This window comes from Hypanus sabinus, chromosome 5 (genome assembly GCF_030144855.1).
Source record: "Hypanus sabinus isolate sHypSab1 chromosome 5, sHypSab1.hap1, whole genome shotgun sequence".
Lineage (NCBI taxonomy): Eukaryota > Metazoa > Chordata > Chondrichthyes > Myliobatiformes > Dasyatidae > Hypanus > Hypanus sabinus.
In genome coordinates this window covers 186,165,819-186,186,706 of record NC_082710.1, presented here as the reverse complement: position 1 = coordinate 186,186,706, position 20,888 = coordinate 186,165,819, and the positions used below count along the sequence as shown (strand labels likewise).

At 41.6% G+C, this 20,888-nt stretch overlaps 1 protein-coding gene across 9 annotated transcripts in view; it reads left to right on the top strand.

Moving 5' to 3' along the window:
* The window catches only part of LOC132394738 (hepatic and glial cell adhesion molecule-like), a 212,347-nt gene that overhangs the window by 33,874 nt on the left and 157,585 nt on the right, over positions 1–20,888 (top strand). For 5 of the 9 annotated variants that reach the window (XM_059971134.1, XM_059971143.1, XM_059971133.1 and 2 more), the window contains 2 exons: positions 12,841–12,969; positions 16,313–16,393. The exons of 2 other annotated variants lie outside the window; for them this stretch is intronic. In XM_059971134.1, the coding sequence (XP_059827117.1) occupies positions 12,841–12,969; positions 16,313–16,393 (210 nt within the window). The remainder of the gene's footprint in view (positions 1–12,840; positions 12,970–16,312; positions 16,394–20,888) is intronic. 2 more of the 9 variants (XM_059971138.1, XM_059971141.1) reach the window with 1 other exon arrangement.

Here is a 20,888-nt window from a genome sequence, read left to right as displayed (position 1 = left end):
AAGATTTTTATGAAAGAAAGCTAGTCAATAATATTAAAGAGGGTATCAAAAGTTTCATCAGACATACCAAGTATAAAAGAAAAGTAAGAATGGACATCAGGCTGCTGGACAATGATGCTGGAGTGGTAGTGATGGGGGACAACGAAATGGCAGGCGAACTGAGTCAGTATTTTGCATCAGTCTTCACTATGGAAAGCACTAGCAGTATGATGGAACTTCCAGGCATTGGGGGGCTGTAGAGTGTGTGAAGTCATCATAACTAGAGAGAGCGTTCTTAGGAAACAAAGGTCTGAAGGTAGATAAATCATCTGGACCAGGTGGTGTACACTCCAGGGTTCTGAAAAAGATCATAAAACTATAACGTATAGGAGCAGAATTTGTCCCATTGAGTCTGCAATACCATTTCATCATGGCTGGTCTAATTTTAAAGTAGTGACTGAAGAGTAATGATGTTTCAGAATCACTTGATTCTGGAATGGTTCAGGACACTGGAAAATTGCAAATATCACCCCATCCTTCATGAGGCAGAAGAAAGGAAACTATAGGCCAGTTACTCTGACCTAAGCGGTTGGGAAGATGTGAGTCGATTATTAAGGATGAGGTTCAGGGTACATGGAGGCACATGGTAAAATGTGTCGTAGTCAGTATATTTTCCCCAGTGAAAATCTTTGAAGAAATTACAAGCAGGACACACAAAGGAGAATGGGTTGATGTTGTACACTTGGACTTCCAGAAGGCCTTTGACAAGATGCCATACATGAAGCTGCTTAACATGCTATGAGCCCATGGTTTCACAGGAAAGAATCTAGCATGCATAAAGCAGCAACTGATTGGCAGTAGGTAAAGAGTGGAAAAAAGAGAGCCTTTTCTGGCTGGTGCCAGTAACTAGTGGGATCCCACAGGGTCTATGTTGGGACTGATACCTTTTATATTATGTCAGTGATTTGGATGGTAGAATTGATGGCTTTGTTGCAAGTTTGCAGATGATGTAAAGGTAGTTGTAGGGGCAGGTATTTTTGAGTAATTAATGAGGCTACAGAAGGACTTAGATTAGGAGAATGGGCAAAGTAGTGGCAGATGGAATACAGTGTCTGGAAGTGTATGGTCGTGCACTTGGGTAGAAGAAATGAAAAGGTTGTCAATTTTCTAAATGGAGAAAAAAATACAAAAAAACTGAGGCGCAAAGGGACTTGAGAATCATTGTGCAGGATTCCCTAAAGGTTAATTTGCAAGTGGAGTCTGTGGTGAGGAAAGCAAATGCAATGTTAGCATTCATTTGAAGATTACTAGAATATAAAGGAAAAGATTGTAATGTTGAGACATTATAAAGCACTGGTGAGATCTCGCTTGGAATATTGTAAGCAATATTGGGCCCCCTGTCTTCGAAAGGATGGGCTGAAACTGGAGTAGATTCAAAGGAGGTTCACAAAAGTGATTCCAAGATTGAATTTCTTGTCATATCAAGCTATTGATAAGGCTCTGGGGCTGTATTCACTAGCATTCAGAAGAATAAGGGGTGACCTCATTGAAACCTATCAAATGGTGAAAATCCTCGAAAGACTATATGTGGAGAGGATGCTTTCTGTGGTGGGAGAGTGTAAGACCAGAGGACTCAGCCTCAGAATAAATGAGAGTCCTTTTAGAATGGAGATAAGGAGGAATTTCTTTAGACAGAGTGGTGAATCTGTGGAATTCTTTACCACAGGCAGTTGTGGAGGCTGTCTATGTTTCAAAGTGTCAAAGGTCAGAGAAATGTATACAATATACATCCTGAAATGCTTTTTCTTCACAACCATCCATGAAAACAGAGGAGTGCCCCCAAAGATTGAATGTTAAATGTTAGAACCCCAAAGCCCCCACCCCCCAAGCTCCCCTCCCTCCCTCTCTTAAGCAACAGCAAAGCAACAATCCTCCCTCCCCCACCAGCAAAAAAACATTGGTCCAGCACCCGTCACTGAGCACTCAAGTATGCAGCAAAGCAACTGCAAAGACACAGACTTGCAGTTACCCCAAAGACTACTCGTTCACCCGGTATTAAACATACCACAGGCTCTCTCTCTCTAATAAGGGAGAAAGGGGTGTCTCTGTTTCACAGTGAGAGGGGAGACATAACAAACAACTCCCTGGTTTACGATGTTAGAAGTCCGATGCGTTGATTTTTCTGAGCACTGTGCCCAAAGAGCTCAGGTCTCTGGGCACACAGCTAAAGATCTTCCGCCACTCTAGACGCACTAATCTCCAGTTGGGACATGGACCTTTGATCTGCCCATCTCCAGAGTAATGAGATCTCGGACCTCCTAGCTCTTAGGCCGCATCCTTGGTATGTTGGATAATGGCCAGTCATGAAATCACGAGAGCGGGTTCTATTCCCACAAAGAACTGAAGTCAGCGTGTAACTCCAGGTCAGGGTCTTCAAAAGAACCCTGAAAGGGAAAATTAGAGATATTAAAGATGAAAATAGAGCTATTTCTGAAGATGCAAGCAAAGGAGTCGCAGTTTAGTGACATCATATCTAAGCTAAGCCCTCCTCATTTATGTATAGTTAAGGCAAATTCTTGATTGGTCATGAAGGGATATGGGGTGAAGGCAGGAGATCGGGGCTGAGAGGAAAATTGGATCAGCCATGATGAAATGGCTGAGCAGACTTGATGGGCCAAATAGCCTAATTCTGCTCCTTTATCTTATGGTCTAAATACTGTTCCATAGCTTAGTATACATGAGCCGATTACCTGTTGTGCAATCAAACCCATCAATTTTTACAACATAGCCAGCCATTTCTACTCCTTTTTATATTATTATCACCCAGTACCCACTCTTTACGAACCCAAGAATTCTTCCAGTTTCTTACTTTTTTTTATATACTCGAAGAATATCTGCTGCACTGCCTTGCTTTTAAATTTGACTATTCTTCACTGCGCTTTTTTTGAAGTCAAATATTATGCTGCATTTGAACAGGTCAGTAGTTGTCTCATCATCACTATTATATATTGTAACTTCAAAACATTAAACTAATTCAAAGAAAGACGTTAGTCTATGAATGTGGATCTAACTTCAAGTTTTCTTTAAGCAAGATGCATATAGTAAATATCGTGGTAGTTTGGTAATATGCAGTTTACATATTTATACATATTACTCATAATGAGTTATTTAAAATGTATATATGTACAGGATTACTCAAATATTATTGAAATATTAAATGCACAACAGTATGGAAAGAAGCTATGATGATGTTACATTGGTCTTAGTTGGAACAGGGTTGTAAACCAGAAGCAGAGAAGTCAGAGTGGAAGGAGGCATAAAGTGCCAGAGAACTAGAAGTTCACGGTGATCCTTATCAACTGATTATGTACTCTCTGGTTCATGCAAAAGGGTGATCCCTATATGGAGGGAAGAAAAGAAGTTAAGTAGCATGTGTTGCACCTCCAGGAATTGTCTATGAGAAGGGGGTTCATATTGGTGGAATCTGGAGAAATGGACTCTTTGGAAAATGAACGAGGAATGGTCAATGTGTTTAGTGGTGGCAGTTAATTAAAGGTAGATGATTATAGAATGTGGTGCGATAGAAAGCAAGGACAATGGGAAGTCTATCCTCAGTGGGGTATAGGAAAAGTTTGAAAACATATAGGTTATGATGCCTGTTAATAGTTTTGGAGGAACCACAGTTAGAGAAAAGAAGCGAGTTTAGGCATTACTAAGGAGACTAACAAACTGGCAGTGTGCCTTGGAGTCTCGGCAGGGAGGAGTGAGATCAAGGTAAATATGGAATTTTATGGGCTTTTACAGTTCTACTGTTCTCACCTTCCACCCCACCACTTTTACAGATGATCCTATGTAATCTCCATTGCCTTTGAAATTTATATCTGCTAATAAAGTGAGGGCCTTAGAAACCTACATGTGAAATTGCATCAGCTCTCCAAGGTTCATGAGAATGATTGTGAGAATGACATGGTTAACATATGAGGAGCATCTGATGACTCTGGACCTGAATTTGTTGGACTTTTAGAAGAATGAGGGGGTTGTATTCAATTTGAAATAGATCATTTGAATTTCAATAACTCATTGAAACCCAAGGGATATTGAAAAGCCAAGATAGAGTGGATGTGGAGAGGATGTTTTCTAGAGTGGAGGAGTTTAGGACCAGAAGGAACCGCCTTAGAATAAAGAACAGAGATGAGGAGAAATTTCTTTAGCCACAGCTTATATGAAGAATAAGAAGATGAGCCGTGTGAGAATAGGACCAGTCAGGTGTGAGAGTGGAAACATGTGCATGGAGTCGGAGGAGGTAACAGAGGTACTTAATGAATACTTTGCTTCAGTATTCACCAGGGCAAAAGACCTTGGAAATTGTGGGGATTACTTACAGTGGACTAAAATGCTTGAGCATATAAACATTAAGAAAGAGGATGTGCTGGAGCTTTTGGTAAGCATTAAGTTACATAAGTCACTGGGACCAGATAAGATGTGCCCCAGCCTACTGTGGGAGGTGAAGGAGGAAATTGCTGAGTCTCACGATGATCTTTGCATCATCTAGGGATGGGAAAGTACTGGAGGATTGGTGGGTTGCAAATGTTCCCTCATCCAAGAAAGGGAGTAGAGATAACACAGGAAATTATAGACCATTGAGTCTGACTTCACTGGTGGGCAAGTTGTTGGAGAAGATCCTGAGAGGCAGGATTTATGAGCATTTGGAGATAGTCAGCATGGCTTTGTTGAGGGCAGGCCGTACCTTATAATCCTGATTGAATTCTCTGAGGATGTAACAAAACACATCCTCATGTTTGTAGATGGTTTGTATTCTGCATGGAGGTTGGTGACCAGTGGTGTTCTGCAGGGACCTGTTCTGGGCCCCCTCCTCTTTATGATTTTTATAAATGACCTGCATGAGAAATTGGAAGGGTGTGTTAGTAAATTTGCTGATGACACAAAGGTTGGGGGTGTTGTGGATAGTCTGGAGGGTTGTCAGATGTTACAGTGGAACATCGATAGGATCCAGAACTGGGCAGAGAAATGGCAGATGGACTTCAACCCAGATAAGTGTGAAGTGGTTCATTTTGGTAGGTCAAATTTGAAGACAATATAATATAAATGGTTAGACTCTTGGCAGTGTGGTGGATCTGAGGATAAGATGTGAAAGGATAGGACCTATCAAATGTGACAGTGGGAAAGTGTGTATGGAACCAGAGGAGATAGCAGGGGTACTTAATGAATACTTTCCTTCAGTATTCACTATGGAAAACAATCTTAGTGATTGTAGTGATGATTTGCAGCAGACTGAAAAGCTTGAGCATGTAGACATTAAGAAAGAGGATGTGCTGGAGCTTTTGGAAAGTATCAAGTTGGATAAGTCACCGGGACTGGACGAAATGTACCTCAGGCTACTTGTATGATAGCAGAATATAGTATTAATGGTAAGACTCTTGGCAGTGTGGAGCATCAAAGAGATCAATAGACAATAGGTGCAGGAGTAGGCCATTCAGCCCTTAGAGCCAGCACCGCCATTCACTGTGATCATGGCTGATCATCCACAATCAGTACCCCATTGCTGCCTTCTCCCCATATCCCCTGACTCTGCTGTCTTTAAGAGCTCTATTTACCTTTTCCTTGAAAGCATCCAGAGATTTGGCCTCCACTGCCTTCTGAGGCAGAACATTCCACAGATCCACAACTCTCTGGGTGAAAAAGTTTTTCCTCAACTCCGTTCTGTTCTTAAACTGTTGTCTCAGGTTTTGGACTCCCCCAACATCGGGAGCATGTTTCCTGCCTCTAGCGTGTCCAATCCCTTAATAATCTTATATGTTTCAATCAGATCCCCTCTCGTCCTTCTAAATTCCAGTGTATACAAGCCCAGTCACTCCAATCTTTCAACGTATGACAGTCCCGCCATCCTAGGAATTAACCTCGTGAACCTATGCTGCACTCCCTCAATAACAAGAATGTCCTTTCTCAAATTTGGAGACCAAAACTGCACACAATACTCAAGGTGTGATCTCACCAGGGCCCTGTACAACTGCAGAAGGACCTCTTTGCTCCTATACTCAACTCCCCTTGTTATGAAGGCCAAATGCCATTAGTTTTCTTCACTGCCTGCTGTAGCTGCATGCTTACTTGCAGTGACTGATGAACAAGGATACCTGGATCTCGTTGTACTTCCCTTTTTCCTAACTTAGAGAGGAGATTAACGCAATCGAAAGGAAGGACATTAGCCTGAAGGATGTGGAATCGATATGGGTAGAGCTGCATAACACTAAGGGGCAGAAACGCTGGTGGGAATTGTGTACATGCCACCTAACAACAGTAGTGCAGTTGGGGATGGCATTAAACAGGAAATTAGAAATGCGTGCAATAAAGGAACAGTAGTTATAATGGATGACTTCAATCTACATATAGATTGGGTGAACAAAATTGGTAAGGGTGCTGAGGAAGAGGATTTCTTAGAATGTATGCGGGATGGTTTTCTGAACCAACATGTCAAGGAACCGACTAGAGAGCAGGCCATTCTAGATTGGGTATTGAGCAATGAGGAAAAGTTAGTTAGCAATCTTGTCGTGCGAGGCCCCTTGGGTAAGAGTGGGTATGGTGGAATTCTTCATTAAGATGGAGAGTGACATAGTTAATTCAGAAACAAAGGTTCTGAACTTAAAGAAGGGTAAATTTGAAGGTATGAGATGTGAATTAGCTAAGATAGACTGGCAAATGATACTTAAAGGGTCGACGGTGGATATGCAACGGCAAACATTTAAAGGTCACTTGGATGAACTACAACAATTGTTCATCCCAGTGTGGCAAAAGAATAAACCAGGGAAGGTAGTGCACCTGTGGCTGACAAGGGAAATTAGGGATAGTATCAAGTCCAAGGGAAAAACATACAAATTAGCCAGAAAAAGCAACACACCTGAGGACTGGGAGAAATTCAGAGTCCAGTAGAGGAGGACAAAGGGTTTAGTTAGGAAAGGGAAAAAAGATTATGACAGAAAGCTGGCAGGGAACTTAAAAACTGACTGTAAAAACTTTTATAGATATGTGAAAAGAAAAAGATTGGTTAAGACAAATGTAGTCCCTTACAGTCAGAAACAGGTGAATTGATCATGGGGAACAAGGACATGGCAGACCAATTGAATAACTACTTCATTTCATACTTCACTAAGGAGGACATAAATAATCTTACGGAAATGGTAGGGATTTGAAGGCATTTGATAAGGTCCCCATAGGAGATTGGTGGGTAAAATCAGAGCTCATGGCATTGGGGGGAAGATATTGACATGGATAGAAAACTGGTTGGCAGATAGAAAGCAAAGGGTAACGGTGAATGGGTGTTTCTCGGAATGGCAGGTGGTGACTAGTGGGGTGCCACAGGGCTCGGTATTGGGACATCAGCTGTTTACGATTTACATCAACGATTTAGATGAAGGCATCAAAAATAACATCAGCAAGTTTGCTGATGATACTAAGCTGGGTGGCAGTGTGACGTGATGAGGATGTTAGGAGAATTCAGGGTGACTTGGATAGGCTGGGTGAGTGCGCGGATACTTGGCAGATGACGTTTTATGTGAATAAGTGTGAGGTTATCCACTTTGGGAATAAGAACAGGAAGGCAGATTATTATCTGAATGGTGTAGAGTTAGGTAAGGGTTAGGGTTAGGTAGAGATCTAGGAGTCCTTGTTCATCAGTCACTGAAGGTGAATGAGCAAGTGCAGCAGGCAGTGAAGAAGGCTAATAGAATGTTGGCCTTTATTATAAAGGGAATTGAGTACAAGAGCAAGGAAATCCTTTTGCATTTGTACAGGGCCCTGGTGAGACCACACCTGGAGTATTGTGTACAGTTTTGGTCTCCAGGGTTAAGGAAGGACATCCTGGCTGTAGAGGGAGTGCAGCATAGATTCACAAGGTTAATTCCTGGGATGTCCGGACTGTCTTACGCAGAGAGGTTAGAGAGACTGGGCTTGTACACACTGGAATTAAGGAGATTGACAGGGGATCTGATTGCAACATATAAAATTATTAAGGGATTGGACAAGATAGAGGCAGGAAGTATGTTCCAGATGTTGGGAGAGTCCAGTACCAGAGGGCATGGTTTGAGAATAAGGGGTAGGTCATTTAGGACAGAGTTAAGGAAAAACTTCTTCTCCCAGAGAGTTGTGGGGGTGTGGAATGCACTGCCTCGGAAGGCAGTGGAGGCCAATTCTCTGGATGCTTTCAAGAAGGAGCTAGATAGGTATCTTATGGATAGGGGAATCAAAGGATATGGGGACAAGGCAGGAACCGGGTATTGATAGTAGATGATCAGCCATGATCTCAGAATGGCGGTGCAGGCTTGAAGGGCCGAATGGTCTACTTCTGCACCTATTGTCTATTGTCTAGGAAATACATGTTAGTAGGGAAGTGGTGTTGGGTAAATTGAAGGGATTAAAGGCAGATAAATCCCCAGGGCCAGATGGTCTGCATCCCAGAGTGCTTAAGAAAATAGCCCAAGAAATAGTGGATGCATTAGTGATGATTTTTCAAAACTCTTTAGATTCTGGATTAGTTCCTGAGGATTGGAGGGTGACTAATGTAACCCCACTTTTTAAAATAGGAGGGAGAGAGAAACCGGGGAATTATAGACCAGTTAGCCTGACATCAGTGGTGGGGAAAATGCTAGAGCAGATTATCAAAGATGTGATAAAGGCACATTTGGAAAGAGGTGAAATCATCAGACAAAGTCAGCATGGATTTGTGAAAGGAAAATCATGTCTATTGAATCTAATAGAATTTTTTTGAGGATGTAACTAGTAGAGTGGATAGGAGAGAACCAGTGGATGTGGTATATTTGGATTTTCAAAAGACATTTGACAAGGTCCCACACAGGAGATTAGTGTGCAAACTTAAAGCACACGGTATTGGAGGTACGGTATTGATGTGGATAAGAATTAATTAGCAAACAGGAAGCAAAGAGTGGGAATAAACAGGACCTTTTCAGATTGGTAGGCAGTGACTAGTGGGGTACCGCAAGGCTCAGTGCTGGGACCCTAGCTGCTTACAATATATATTAATGATTTAGACAAGGGAATGAAATGCAGCATCTCCAAGTTTGCGGATGACACAAAGCTGGGCGGTTGAGTTAGCTTTGAGGAGGATGCTAAGAGGATGCAGGGTGACTTGGATAGGTTAAGTGAGTGGGTAAATTCATGGCAGATGCAATTTAACGTGGATAAATGTGAGGTTATCCACTTTGGTTGCAAGAACAGGAAAACAGATTATTATCTGACTTGTGGCCAATTAGGAAAAGGGGAGCTGCAACGAGACCTGGGTTTCATTGTACACCAGTCATTGAAGGTGGGCATGCAGGTACAGCAGGCAGTAAAAAAGGCAAATGGTATGTTGGCATTCATAGAAAAAGGATTTGAGTACAGCAAGTACTGCCTTGTTCTATGGCAGTTGTACAAGGCCTTGGTGAGACCGCACCGAGAGTATTGTGTGCAGTTTTGGTCCCCTAATCTGAGGAAAGACATTCTTGCCATAGAGGGAGTACAAAGAAGGTTCACCAGATTGATTCCTGGGATAGCAGGACTTTCATATGAAGAAAGACTGGATCGACTGGGCTTATACTCTCTGGAATTTAGAAAATTGAGGGGTGACCTTATTAAAACACATAAAATTATAAAGGGATTGGACAGACTAGATGCAGGAAGATTGTTTCCAATGTTGGGGGAGTCCAGAATGAGGGGTCACAGTTTAAGGATAAAGGGGAAGCTTTTTAGGACCAAGGTGAGGAAAAACTTTTTCACAGAGAGTGGTGAATCTGTGCCACAGGAAACAGTTGAGGCCGGTTCATTGGCTATATTTAAGAGGGAGTTAGATATGGCCCTTGTGGCTAAAGGGATCGGGGAATGGAGAGAAAGCAGGTACAGGGTTCTGAGTTGGATGATCAGCCATGATCATACTGAATGGCAGTACAGGCTCGAAAGGCTGAATGGCCGACTATTTTCTATGTTTCTATGTTGACACCATTCAGATAGTAATCTGCCTTTCTGTTCTTACCACCAAAGTGGATAACCTCATATTTATCCACATTAAACTGCATCTGCCATGCATCTTCCCACTCACCTAGCCTGTCCAAGTCACCCTGCATTCTCATAACATCCTCCTCATATTTCACACTGCCACCCAGCTTTGTGTCATCTGCAAATTTGCTAATGTTACTTTTAATTCCTTCATCTAAATCATTAATATATATTGTAAATAGCTGCGGTCCCAGCACCGAGCCTTGCAGTACCCCACTAGTCACTGCCTGCCATTCTGAAAGGTACCCGTTAATCCCTACTCTTTGTTTCCTGTCTGCCAACCAACTTTCTATGCATGTCAGTACCCTACCTCCAATACCATATGCTCTAATTTTGCCCACTAATCTCCAATATGGGACCTTATCAAAGGCTATCTGAAAAGTCCAGGTACACTACATCCACTGCCTCTCCCTTGTCCATTTTCATAGTTAAATCCTCAAAAAATTCCAGAGGTTTAGTCAAGCATGATTTCCCCTTCATAAATCTGTGCTGACTTGGACCGATCTTGTTACTGCTATCTAAATGTGCCACCATTTCATCTTTTATAATTGACTCCAACATCTTCCCCACCACTGATGGCAGGCTGACTGGTCTATAATTCCCTGTTTTCTCTCTCCCTCCTTTCTTAAAAAGTGAGATAACATTAGCTACCCTCCAATCCACAGGTAGTGATCCTGAATCTATAGAACACTGGAAAATGATTACCAATATGTCCACGATTTCTCAAGCCACCTCCTTAAGAACCCTGGGATACAGACCATCGGGCCCTGGGGATTTATCAGCCTTCAGTCCCATCAGTCTACCCAACACCATTTTCTGCCTAATGTGAATTTCCTTCAGTTTCTCCGTTACCCTAAGTCCTCTGGCCACTATTACATTTTGGAAGATTGTTTGTGTCTTCCCTCTGGCAGACCCAAAGTACCTGTTCAACTCGTCTGCCATTTCTTTGTTCCCCAATATAAATTCACCCGTTTCTGTCTTCAAGGGCCCAGGTTTGGTTAGTTAAGACCAACTTTGGTTAGTTTTTTTCCTCTTCACATACCTAAAGAAGCTTTAATATCCTCCTTGGGGTCCGAGCCCAGAGGACACTTAAAGCTGCTGTGCAGGTTGACTCCGTGATTAAGAAGACATATGGTGTATTGGCCTTCATCAATCGTGGAATTGATTTTAGGAGCCGAGAGGTAATATTGCAGCTGTATGGGACCCAGGTCAGAGCCCACTTGGAGTACTGTGCTCAGTTCTGGTCACCTCAGGAAGGATGTGGAAACCATAGAAATGGTGCAACAAGGATGTTGCCTGGATTGGGGAGCATGCCTTATGAGAACAGGTTGAGTGAACTCAGCCTTTTCTCCTTGGAGCGATGGAGGATGACAGGTGACCTGATAGAGGTATATAAGATGATGAGAGGCATTGCTCGTGTGGATAGTCAGAGGCTTTTTCCCAAGGCTGAAATGGTTGCCACAAGATGACACAGGTTTAAAGTGCTGGGGAGTAAGTACAGTGGAGATGTCAGAAGTAAGTTTTTTACTGAGAGAGTGGTGAGTGTGTGGAATGGGCTGCCGGCAACGGTGGTGGAGGTGGATACGATAGGGTCTTTTAAAAGGCTTTTAGATAGGTACATGAAGCTTAGTAAAATAGAGACCTGTAGGGAAGCCTATTAGATTCTAAGGTAGGGACATATTCGACACAGCTTTGTGGGTTGAAAGGCCTGTATTGTGCTGTAGGTTTTCTATGTTTCTATCTTGGGGTCTGTGTAAATAGGACTCTCAAAGCCGCTGTGCATGTTGATAGAGTTGTTAAGACGTATGGTGTGTTGGCCTTCATAAACCATGGGATTGTGTTCAAGAGCCATGAGGTAATGTTACAGCTATACAAGACCTTGGTCAGACCCCACTTGGAGTACTGTGCTTAGTTCTAGTCACCTAACTACAAGAAGGATGTGGCTACTATAGAGAGAGCGCAGAGGAGATTTACAAGGCTGTTGCCTAGTTTGGAGGGTGTACTTTATGAGAGTAGGTTGAGTGAACTTGGCCTTTTCTCCAAGGAGCAACGGAAGATGAGAGGTAACCTGATAGAGGTGTATAAGAGAGGGGTTATTAGGGGTAAGTTTTTCACACGGAGAGTGGTGAGTGCATGCAAAAGTGGTGGAGGTGGATACAATTGGGTCTTTTAAGAGACTTCTGGATAGATACATGGAGCTTAGAAATAATAGAGGGCAGTGTGCTAGGGAAATTCTGGGCAGTCTCTGGAGTAGATTACGTAGTTGGCACATCATTGTGGCCCAAAGGGCCTGTAATGTGTTGTAAATTTCTATGTTGTATGTTCTATGCTCAGATGTCTGTGAAGGCCAAGTCATTGAGTATATTTAAAGCAGAGATTGATAAGTTCTTAATTAGTCAGGGCATTAAAGGTTCTGGGGAGAAGGCCGGAGAATGGGTTTGTGGAGGATAATATATCAGTCATGATGGAATGGTGGAGGAGACTTGATGGGCTGAAAGGCCTAATTCTGCTTCTATATTGTATGGTCCCTTACTCAGGCAGGTAGTGAGCCTGAATTCACCCTGTCTACACTATGTGGTCAGAATGTCCTCAACAAGGTGCAATTTACCTGTAGATTTCCCACCCAACTGTAGTTCAGTGCTGTATTCCAGCAGATTTGAATTATGTCTCTGCATTTCCTGCATAACCTCCAGGTGGACCTGCTCTGGCTCCTAGACAGGGAAGCTTATAGTTAACATTGAAAAGCAAATTCAGTTTTGACATGTAGTTAATCATTTCATTCTGATATGCTTCATCCAGACTTCCCAATCCCATACAGGATTATCGACGTTCTTGGGCTTTTTCTGGTGATAGCTATGATAATTTATATTCTCGTGCTTTACCTGCATCCTGAAACTAAGCTCAAAAGATCGTTCTTGATAAAGACGAGTAAGTCTAAACAACCATGTTTTGTGATTTTTCTCTCTGATTTCTGTCTTTTGAACATATGGGAATTTTGGCTCTGAAATTTCAGCCAGATCAGAGATAGCTTTTGGACCTGTTGGCACTTGGATATCTTACAAACTATCTCAAGTTTGAAAAAGATATTGGATTGTTGTTTTCAGATTGTATGGGTCAATTAATAGATGAAAAAGTGCAATAATCTTAAAATCAAGATAATGAGAGTGGCCAACAGATTGTTTGAGAAAGTTTAGAAAATTAAGAAATAACGCACAAGTCAGAATAACATGAGGCCAATAGCACTTGTCACTCTTGTTTTTGTTCATGAGGCTGAATTGTGCAGTATGGTAACTATGGTAACTTGCTGCATAAAAGGTTAGGGGTGTGGAGATTCTGCTGAAACACCAAGACTGTAAATGCATTTTGCAAACACGAGGAAATCGGCAGATGCTGGAAATTCAAACAACACACACATAAATGTGAAGTTATCCACTTTGGAAGCTGGAACAAGAGGGCAGAGTATTGTCTGAACGGTGTCGAGTTAGGTAAGGGAGAAATGCAAAGAGACCTAGGAGTCCTAGTTCACCAGTCAATGAAGGTGAATGAGCAAGTGCAACAGGCAGTGAAGAGGGCAAATGGAATGTTGGCCTTTGTTACAAGAGCAAGGATGTTCTTTTGTATTTGTACAGGGCCCTGGTGAGACCACACCTGGAATATTGTGTACAGTTTTGGTCTCCAGGTTTAAGGAAGGACATTCTGGCAATTGAGGAAGTGCAGCGTAGATTCACTAGGTTGATTCCTGGGATGGCAGGGCTGTCTTACGCAGAGAGATTGGAGAGATTGGGCTTGTACACACTGGAATTGAGGAGATTGAGAGGGGATCTGATTGAAACGTTTAAGATAATTAAAGGATTTGATAGGATTGAGGCAGGAAATATGTTCCAGATGTTGGGAGAGTCCAGTACCAGAGGGCATGGATTGAGAATAAGAGGTCAGTTATTTAAAACAGAGTTGAGGAAGAGCTTCTTCTCCCAGAGAGTTGTGGAGGTGTGGAATGCACTGCCTCGGAAGACGGTGGAGGCCAATTCTCTGGATGCTTTCAAGAAGGAGCTGGATAGATATCTGATGGATAGGGGAATCAAGGGATATGGGGACAAGGCAGGGACTGGGTATTGATAGTGAATGATCAGCCATGATCTCAGAATGGCGGTGCAGACTCGAGGGGCCGAATGGTCTACTTCTGCACCTATTGTCTATTGTCTATTGTCTAAAATGCTGGTGGAACACAGCAGGCCAGGCAGCGTCTATGGGGAGAAGCACTGTCAACGTTTTGGGCCGAGACCCTTCGTCAGGACCATTTTGCTAATCATTTGTGCAAGTTAACCAGTGTTTAGAGATGAGTTGCAAACAGGACCCTGGATCAGGCATTACCCAAAAACTGAATTGACAGAACTTGAATTTATTCGAGGGTTTGGGGCATCATGAGTAAGGTTACAGCTCATAAATCTCCTCCCGCAGCAGCAACAATACTCAGACTTTTTCATTAAGTTCCTCAGATGCAATCAAAACCTTTAAGAGACATTTAGACAGGGCCTTGAATGGGCAAGGTATGCAGGGTACAGATTTGATGTAGACAAATGGGATCAGTGCAGGTGGATGTTACGGAAGGTTAGTTAGGAAGGTTCAATCATTAGGTATTAATATTGAAGTAGTCAAATATATTCAACAGTGGCTGGATGGGAGATACCAGAGAGTAGTGGTGGATAAAAGCCTCAAAATTGAGAGGTGACCTTTTAGAACACAGGTAAGGAGGAATTTTTTTTTTAGCCAGAGAGTAGTGAATCTGTGGAATGCTCTGCCACAGACTGTGGGGGAGGCCAATTCCACTGATGTATTTAAGGCGGAAGTTGATTGTTTTCTGATCAGGCAGGGCATCAAAGGAAGTGTGGAGAAGGCAGTTGAGTGGGGTTGATCTGAGATCAGCTATGATGGAATGATGCAGACGATGAGCTGAATGGCCTAATTCTGCTCCTATATCTGATGGTCTTATTTATTCGACAGTGGCCGGATGGGAGATGCCAGAGAGTAGTGGTGGATAACTGTTTGTCAGGTTGGAGGCCAGTGACTAGTGGTGTATCTCAGGGATCTGTACTGGGTCCAATGTTGTTCATCATATACATTAATGATCTGGATGATGGGGTGGTAAATTGGATCAGTAAGTATGCAGATGATACTAACGTAGGTGGTGTTGTGGATAATGATGTAGGTTTTCAAAGCTTGCAGAGAGATTTAGGCCAGTGACAGGTGGAGTTTAATGCTGATAAGTGTGAGGTGCTACATTTTGGTAGGGCTAATCAAAATAGGACATACATGGTAAGTGGTAGGGCATTGAGGAATGCAGTAGAACAGAGTGCATAGTTCCTTGAAGGTGGAATCTCATTTGGATAGGGTGGTGAAGAAAGCTTTTGGTATGTTGGCCTTTATAAATCAGAGCATTGAGTATAAGAGTTGGGAGGTAATGTTAAAATTATACAAGGCATTGGTGAGGCCAAATTTGCAGTGTTGTGTACAGTTCTGGTCACCGAATTATAGGAAAGATGTCAACAAAATAGAGAGTACAGAGAAGATTTACTAGAATGTTACCTGGGTTTCAGCACCTAAGTTACAGGGAAAGATTGAACAAGTTAGGTCTTTATTCTTTGGAGTGTAGAAGGTTGAGGATGGACTTGATAGAGGTATTAAAAATTATGGTGGGGATAGATAGAGTTGACGTGGATAGGCTTTTTCCATTCAGAGTAGGGGAGATTCAAACAAGAGGACGAGATTTGAGACTTAGGGGCAAAAGTTTAAGGGTAACGTGAGGGGGAATTTCTTTACTCAGAGAGTGGAATGAGCTTCCAGTAGAAGTGGTAGAGGCAGGTTCGGTATTGTCATTTAAAGCAAAATTGGATCGGTATATGGACAGGAAAGGAATGGAGGGTTATGGGCTGAGTGCGGGTCAGTGGGACTAGGTGAAAGTAAGCATTCGGCACGGACTAGAAGCGCCGAGATGGCCTGTTTCTGTGCTGTAATTATTATATGGTTATATGACAAAAAAGTTAGTAAAGATGATGATGGGCTGAAGAGCCCTATTCTGTCCACTGCAAGCTTTTCTCCATGTAAGTGTATATGGCCTGTTGAAAAGGCCACTATGAATGGTAAAATAAACAGAAATTCCTGACAGTTCCATTACTAAATAATTAGTTAAATTACCAGGGTGGGGGAGCATCTGTGCATGCAAGCATGATGTGTGTACATTCCTGAATCATGCTCTCACATGTAATCTCTACAGATCATCGTTATTTTTTCCTGGTGTATGGGAGCTTATCAGTGATTATTTCAGCAGCACCAATTTACAGAGGATATAACAACAGTGAGTATTAATGGCGTGAATGGGAACAACACTAGTAATGATAGTATTGCAGAAATCAGGTTTAGTGTTACAACAGTGCAAAAGTGTTGCATCCGTTCTATTTAAAGGTTTCAAAGGTTTATTTAATGTCAGAGAAATGTATACAATATACATGCCAAAATTCTTTTTCTTCACAACTATCCTCAAAAAAACAGGGGAATGCCCCAAAGAATGAATGACAATTCCTGGCACATCCGAACCGGCTCACAATTAGCCAGTTTTCCGGCCTACGGGGGTTTGCGAGCACAGAGCTTTGGAGCCTCTGCGCCACGGGGGGCAGGTTGAGGGAGGCTTAAAAGTGAGGCTGAGGATTTCGAATAAAGTTTCTCCTTCGACTGCAGTTACCGACTCCGTGTCATAATTTTAGCGCTGCATGTAGCACACCGCTACAAGAAGCCAAAAACCATCCCCAGCACCCCCATGTGTAAGCAGCAGCAAAGCAATGATACCCCCCCACTAGGAAAAACAAAAAATCACTCAAGCGTGCAGCAAAGCTTGAATAAAAAACACACTTAGAGTAACCCTAAGACTACTCATTCACCCAGTAATTCGACAACAGCAGGTTCCCTAATGAGGGAGAAAGAGATGTCTCAGTTTCAGAGTGAGAGGGGAGACATAACAAACAACTCACTGATTTACGATGTTAAAAGTCTGTTGCGTCCCTTTCTCGATTTCCTGCGGAGGCACCAACCTCAAGTCTGCGGGCCTCCAGAGCCACAAAATCCTAGAACCCTGAAGGCGTGCTAGTCTTCTAGACCACATCCTTATGTCAAATAGAAGCCAGGCGTGAGACCCTGAGAGCGGGTCCCATTCCCGCAAAGAGTCCTGCATGTAACTCCAGGTCAGGGTCTTCAAAAGAACTCTGATAGGGAAAAATAGAGTTATTAAAGATAAGTAAAGATGCAAGCAAAGGAGTCACTGTTAGGTGCCATGATCTTCTAAGCTCCACCCCCAACAAAAGAACATTTCCCTTCACCAATGCATGAGACATCTTCAAGCACTCTCTGGAACAGTAGAGATGAGATCTTCACTCTTCCAGTGTTTCATTGTTTCAGATGTGACAGAATGGGAGGGATTAAAGGAGGCGGGGTAGTGTTACCAGTCAGGAAAAATGGTACTGTTCTTTTTCAGTACAGACTGGACAAACTCTTGTCCAGTACAACTCTTTTTCAGTACAAACTCTTGTCTAGTTTAGCATTATGGATGGAACTAAGAAGTAAGAAAGGAATGACCACATTAATGGTGCTATATTACAGATCATATAACTTCCTGAGGGATTTAGAGGAACAGATTTGTAGAGAGGTCGCAAATATTGCAAGAAACATAAGGTTGTTTCCACCTTGTGTGGAAAGGTGGAATCACCTACATAAGGTGATTTTAAGTTTCCACATAAGGTGGAAACAACCTTATGTCTGATACTGGATCTGCTCTTTGGGAATGAGACGGGGCAGGTGACAGAATTTGCATCCAGTGACCACAATACCATTACTTTTAAAATAGAGAGATTCTAGATTGGAGGAATAACAGTTCTTTGCAACATAATGAAAGAAGGAACATTGTTCAGTTTTGAAATGCTTAAAGAGAAACACTTACGAGAAAAACAAGATTTTTATTGGTATTTACAGATGCGACAATATGTTAATAAGACGCTTAAAAATGTAACGAAGGCAAGTACATGCTTGATAGAGCTATTTAGAAAAGCACAAATTCAAATAATGGTAGTAGAATCATTTCAAGCATGTATAAGGGGTTGTCAAATCTTAAAACACATTCGACTTCATACATTAAAATAAAATGGGAGAAGGAAGAAGGGATAATTATATCTGAGGAAGAATGGACAACAATATGGAGATATCAATGGAAGTGTACCAGTTCACAAAAATGGAGGGAGTTTGGATGGAAAAACTTTGATAAGATATTTTATTACACCCTCTTAGAAATCCCATTATGCTAGTAACCTCCCTGTTTGCTGGAGAAATTGTGGAAATCAAAAGGCAAATCATTATCATATTTTTTGGGACTGCCCTGTTATCAAAAACTATTGGAGGGGGATACACAATGCCCTACAAGACATCTTTAAATGTGAAATACCCTTAGAGAGTAAGACCATATATTTTGGATATATACCTCAAGAATGGTTGAAAAGAGATAAATATTTAATGAATATACTGTTGGTGGCTGGTAAAAAGACTTTTACTAGGAAATGGTTATCACAGGAGAGCCCAACCTTAAATACGTGGATGGAAATTACAATGGACATTTACAAAATGGAGAAGATAACAGCGTCTGTTAATCATAAGCTGGAACAATTTGATTCATACTGGGAAAAATGGTTTAACTACATAATACCTCATAGGCCTGATTTTATTCTCACAAATCAATGAATATGTTGTTTAAAAAAATCACTCCCTATTTGTACATAGTTCTTTCCTTTTGCTTGTTTTTTCTTTGCATTCTTTTCTATAAGTGTATACCTCACATAAATACTTTGTGGAGATTTGTGATATATATGATTATATGATATATATGTATAATGTCTGAAATACATCTTATGGAAATGTTTGTTTAATGAACCTCAATTTAAAAAAAAAGAAATGATCGGGCAAGTGTGGATTTGGACATGCTATCTTCTGGCAAAGATGTACTTAGTAAATGGGAGGCATTCAAAAGTGAAATTTAGAGAGTACAAAGCTTGTTTTTGTCTGTCAGAATGAGAGGCAAAGATAACAAGTGTAGGGAACATTAGTTTTCAAGAGATATTGAGGCCCCAGTTAGAGAAAAAAGATCAGAGCAAAGTATAGAACTTTGACCAGCAAAATTATGGAGAAGGATAGGTCTGGACCCAGGGTTGAGATTGTTGATTGGAGAAAGGCTAACTTTGAGGAGATGTGAAAGGATTTAGAAGGAGTGGATTGGGACAATTTGTTTTAAGGGAAGGATGTAATAGAGAAATGGAGGTCATTTAAAGGTAAAATTCTGAGGGTACAGAATCTTTATGTTGCTGTTAGGTTGAAAGGAAAGGTTAAAAGTTTGAGGGAGCCATGGTTTTAAAGGGATATTGGAAACTTGGTTCGGAAAAAGAGAGAGATCTACAATAAATACAGGCAGCATGGAGTAGGTGAGATGCTCGAGGAATATAAAGAATGTAAACAGAATCTTAAGAAAGAAATTAGAAAAGCTAAAAGAAGATTTGAGATTGCTTTGGCAAGTAAGGTGAAAATAAATCCAAAGGGTTTCTACAGTTATATTAATAGCAAAAGGATAGTGAGGGATAAAATTGGTCCCTTAGAGAATCAGAGTGGACAGCTATGTGTGGAGCCGAAAGAGATGGAGGAGATTTTGAACAGTTTCTTTACTTCGGTATTCACTAAGGAGAAGGATATTGAATTGTGTAAGGTAAAGGAAACAAGTAGGGTAGTTATGGAAACTATGATGATGAAAGAAGAGGAAGTACTGGCACTTTTAAAGAATAAAAAAGTGGATAAGTCTGTGGGTCCTGACAGGATATTCCCTAGGACCTTGAGGGAAGTTAGTGTAGAAATAGCAGGAGCTCTGACAGAAATATTTAAAATGTCATTAGAAACGGGGATGGTGCTGGAGGATTGGCGTATTGCTCATGTGGTTCCATTGTTTAAAAAGGGTTCTAAGAGTAAACCTAGCAATTATAGGCCTGTAAGTTTGATGTCAGTGGTGGGTAAATTAATGGACAGGATTCTTAGAGATATATATTCTTAGAGGTGTATATAATTATCTGGATAGATAGGGTCTGATTAGGAACAGTCAACATGGATTTGTGCATGGAAGGTCATGTTTAACAAATCTTACTGAATTTTTTGAAGAGGTTACAAGGAAAGTTAACAGGGGTAAAGCAGTGGATGTTGTCTATATGGAATTCAGTAAGGCCTTTGATAAGATTCCACACGGAAGGTTAGTTAGGAAGGTTCAATCGTTAAGTATTAAGAATGAAGTAGTAAAATGGATTCAACAGTGGCTGGGTGGGAGATGCCACAGAGTAGTGGTGGATAACTGTTTGTCAGGTTGGAGGCCGGTGACTAGTGGTGTGCCTCAAGGATCTATACTGAGTCCAATGTTGTTTGTCATATACATTAAAGATCTGGATGATGGGATGGTAAATTGTATCAGTAAGGATGCAGATGATACTAAGATAGGTGGCGTTGTGGATAATGAAGTAGGTTTTCAAAGCTTGCAGAGAGATTTAGGCCAGTTAGAAGAGTGGGCTGAAAGATGGCAGATGGAGTTTAATGCTGATAAGTGTGAGGTGCTTCAATTTGATATGACTAATCAAAATAGGACATACATTGAGGAATGTGGTAGAACAGAGTGATCTAGGAATAACGATGCATAGATCCCTGAAGGTGGAATCTCATGTGGATAGGGTGGTGAAGAAAGCTTTTGGTATGCTGGCCTTTATAAGCCAGAGCATTGAGTATAGGAG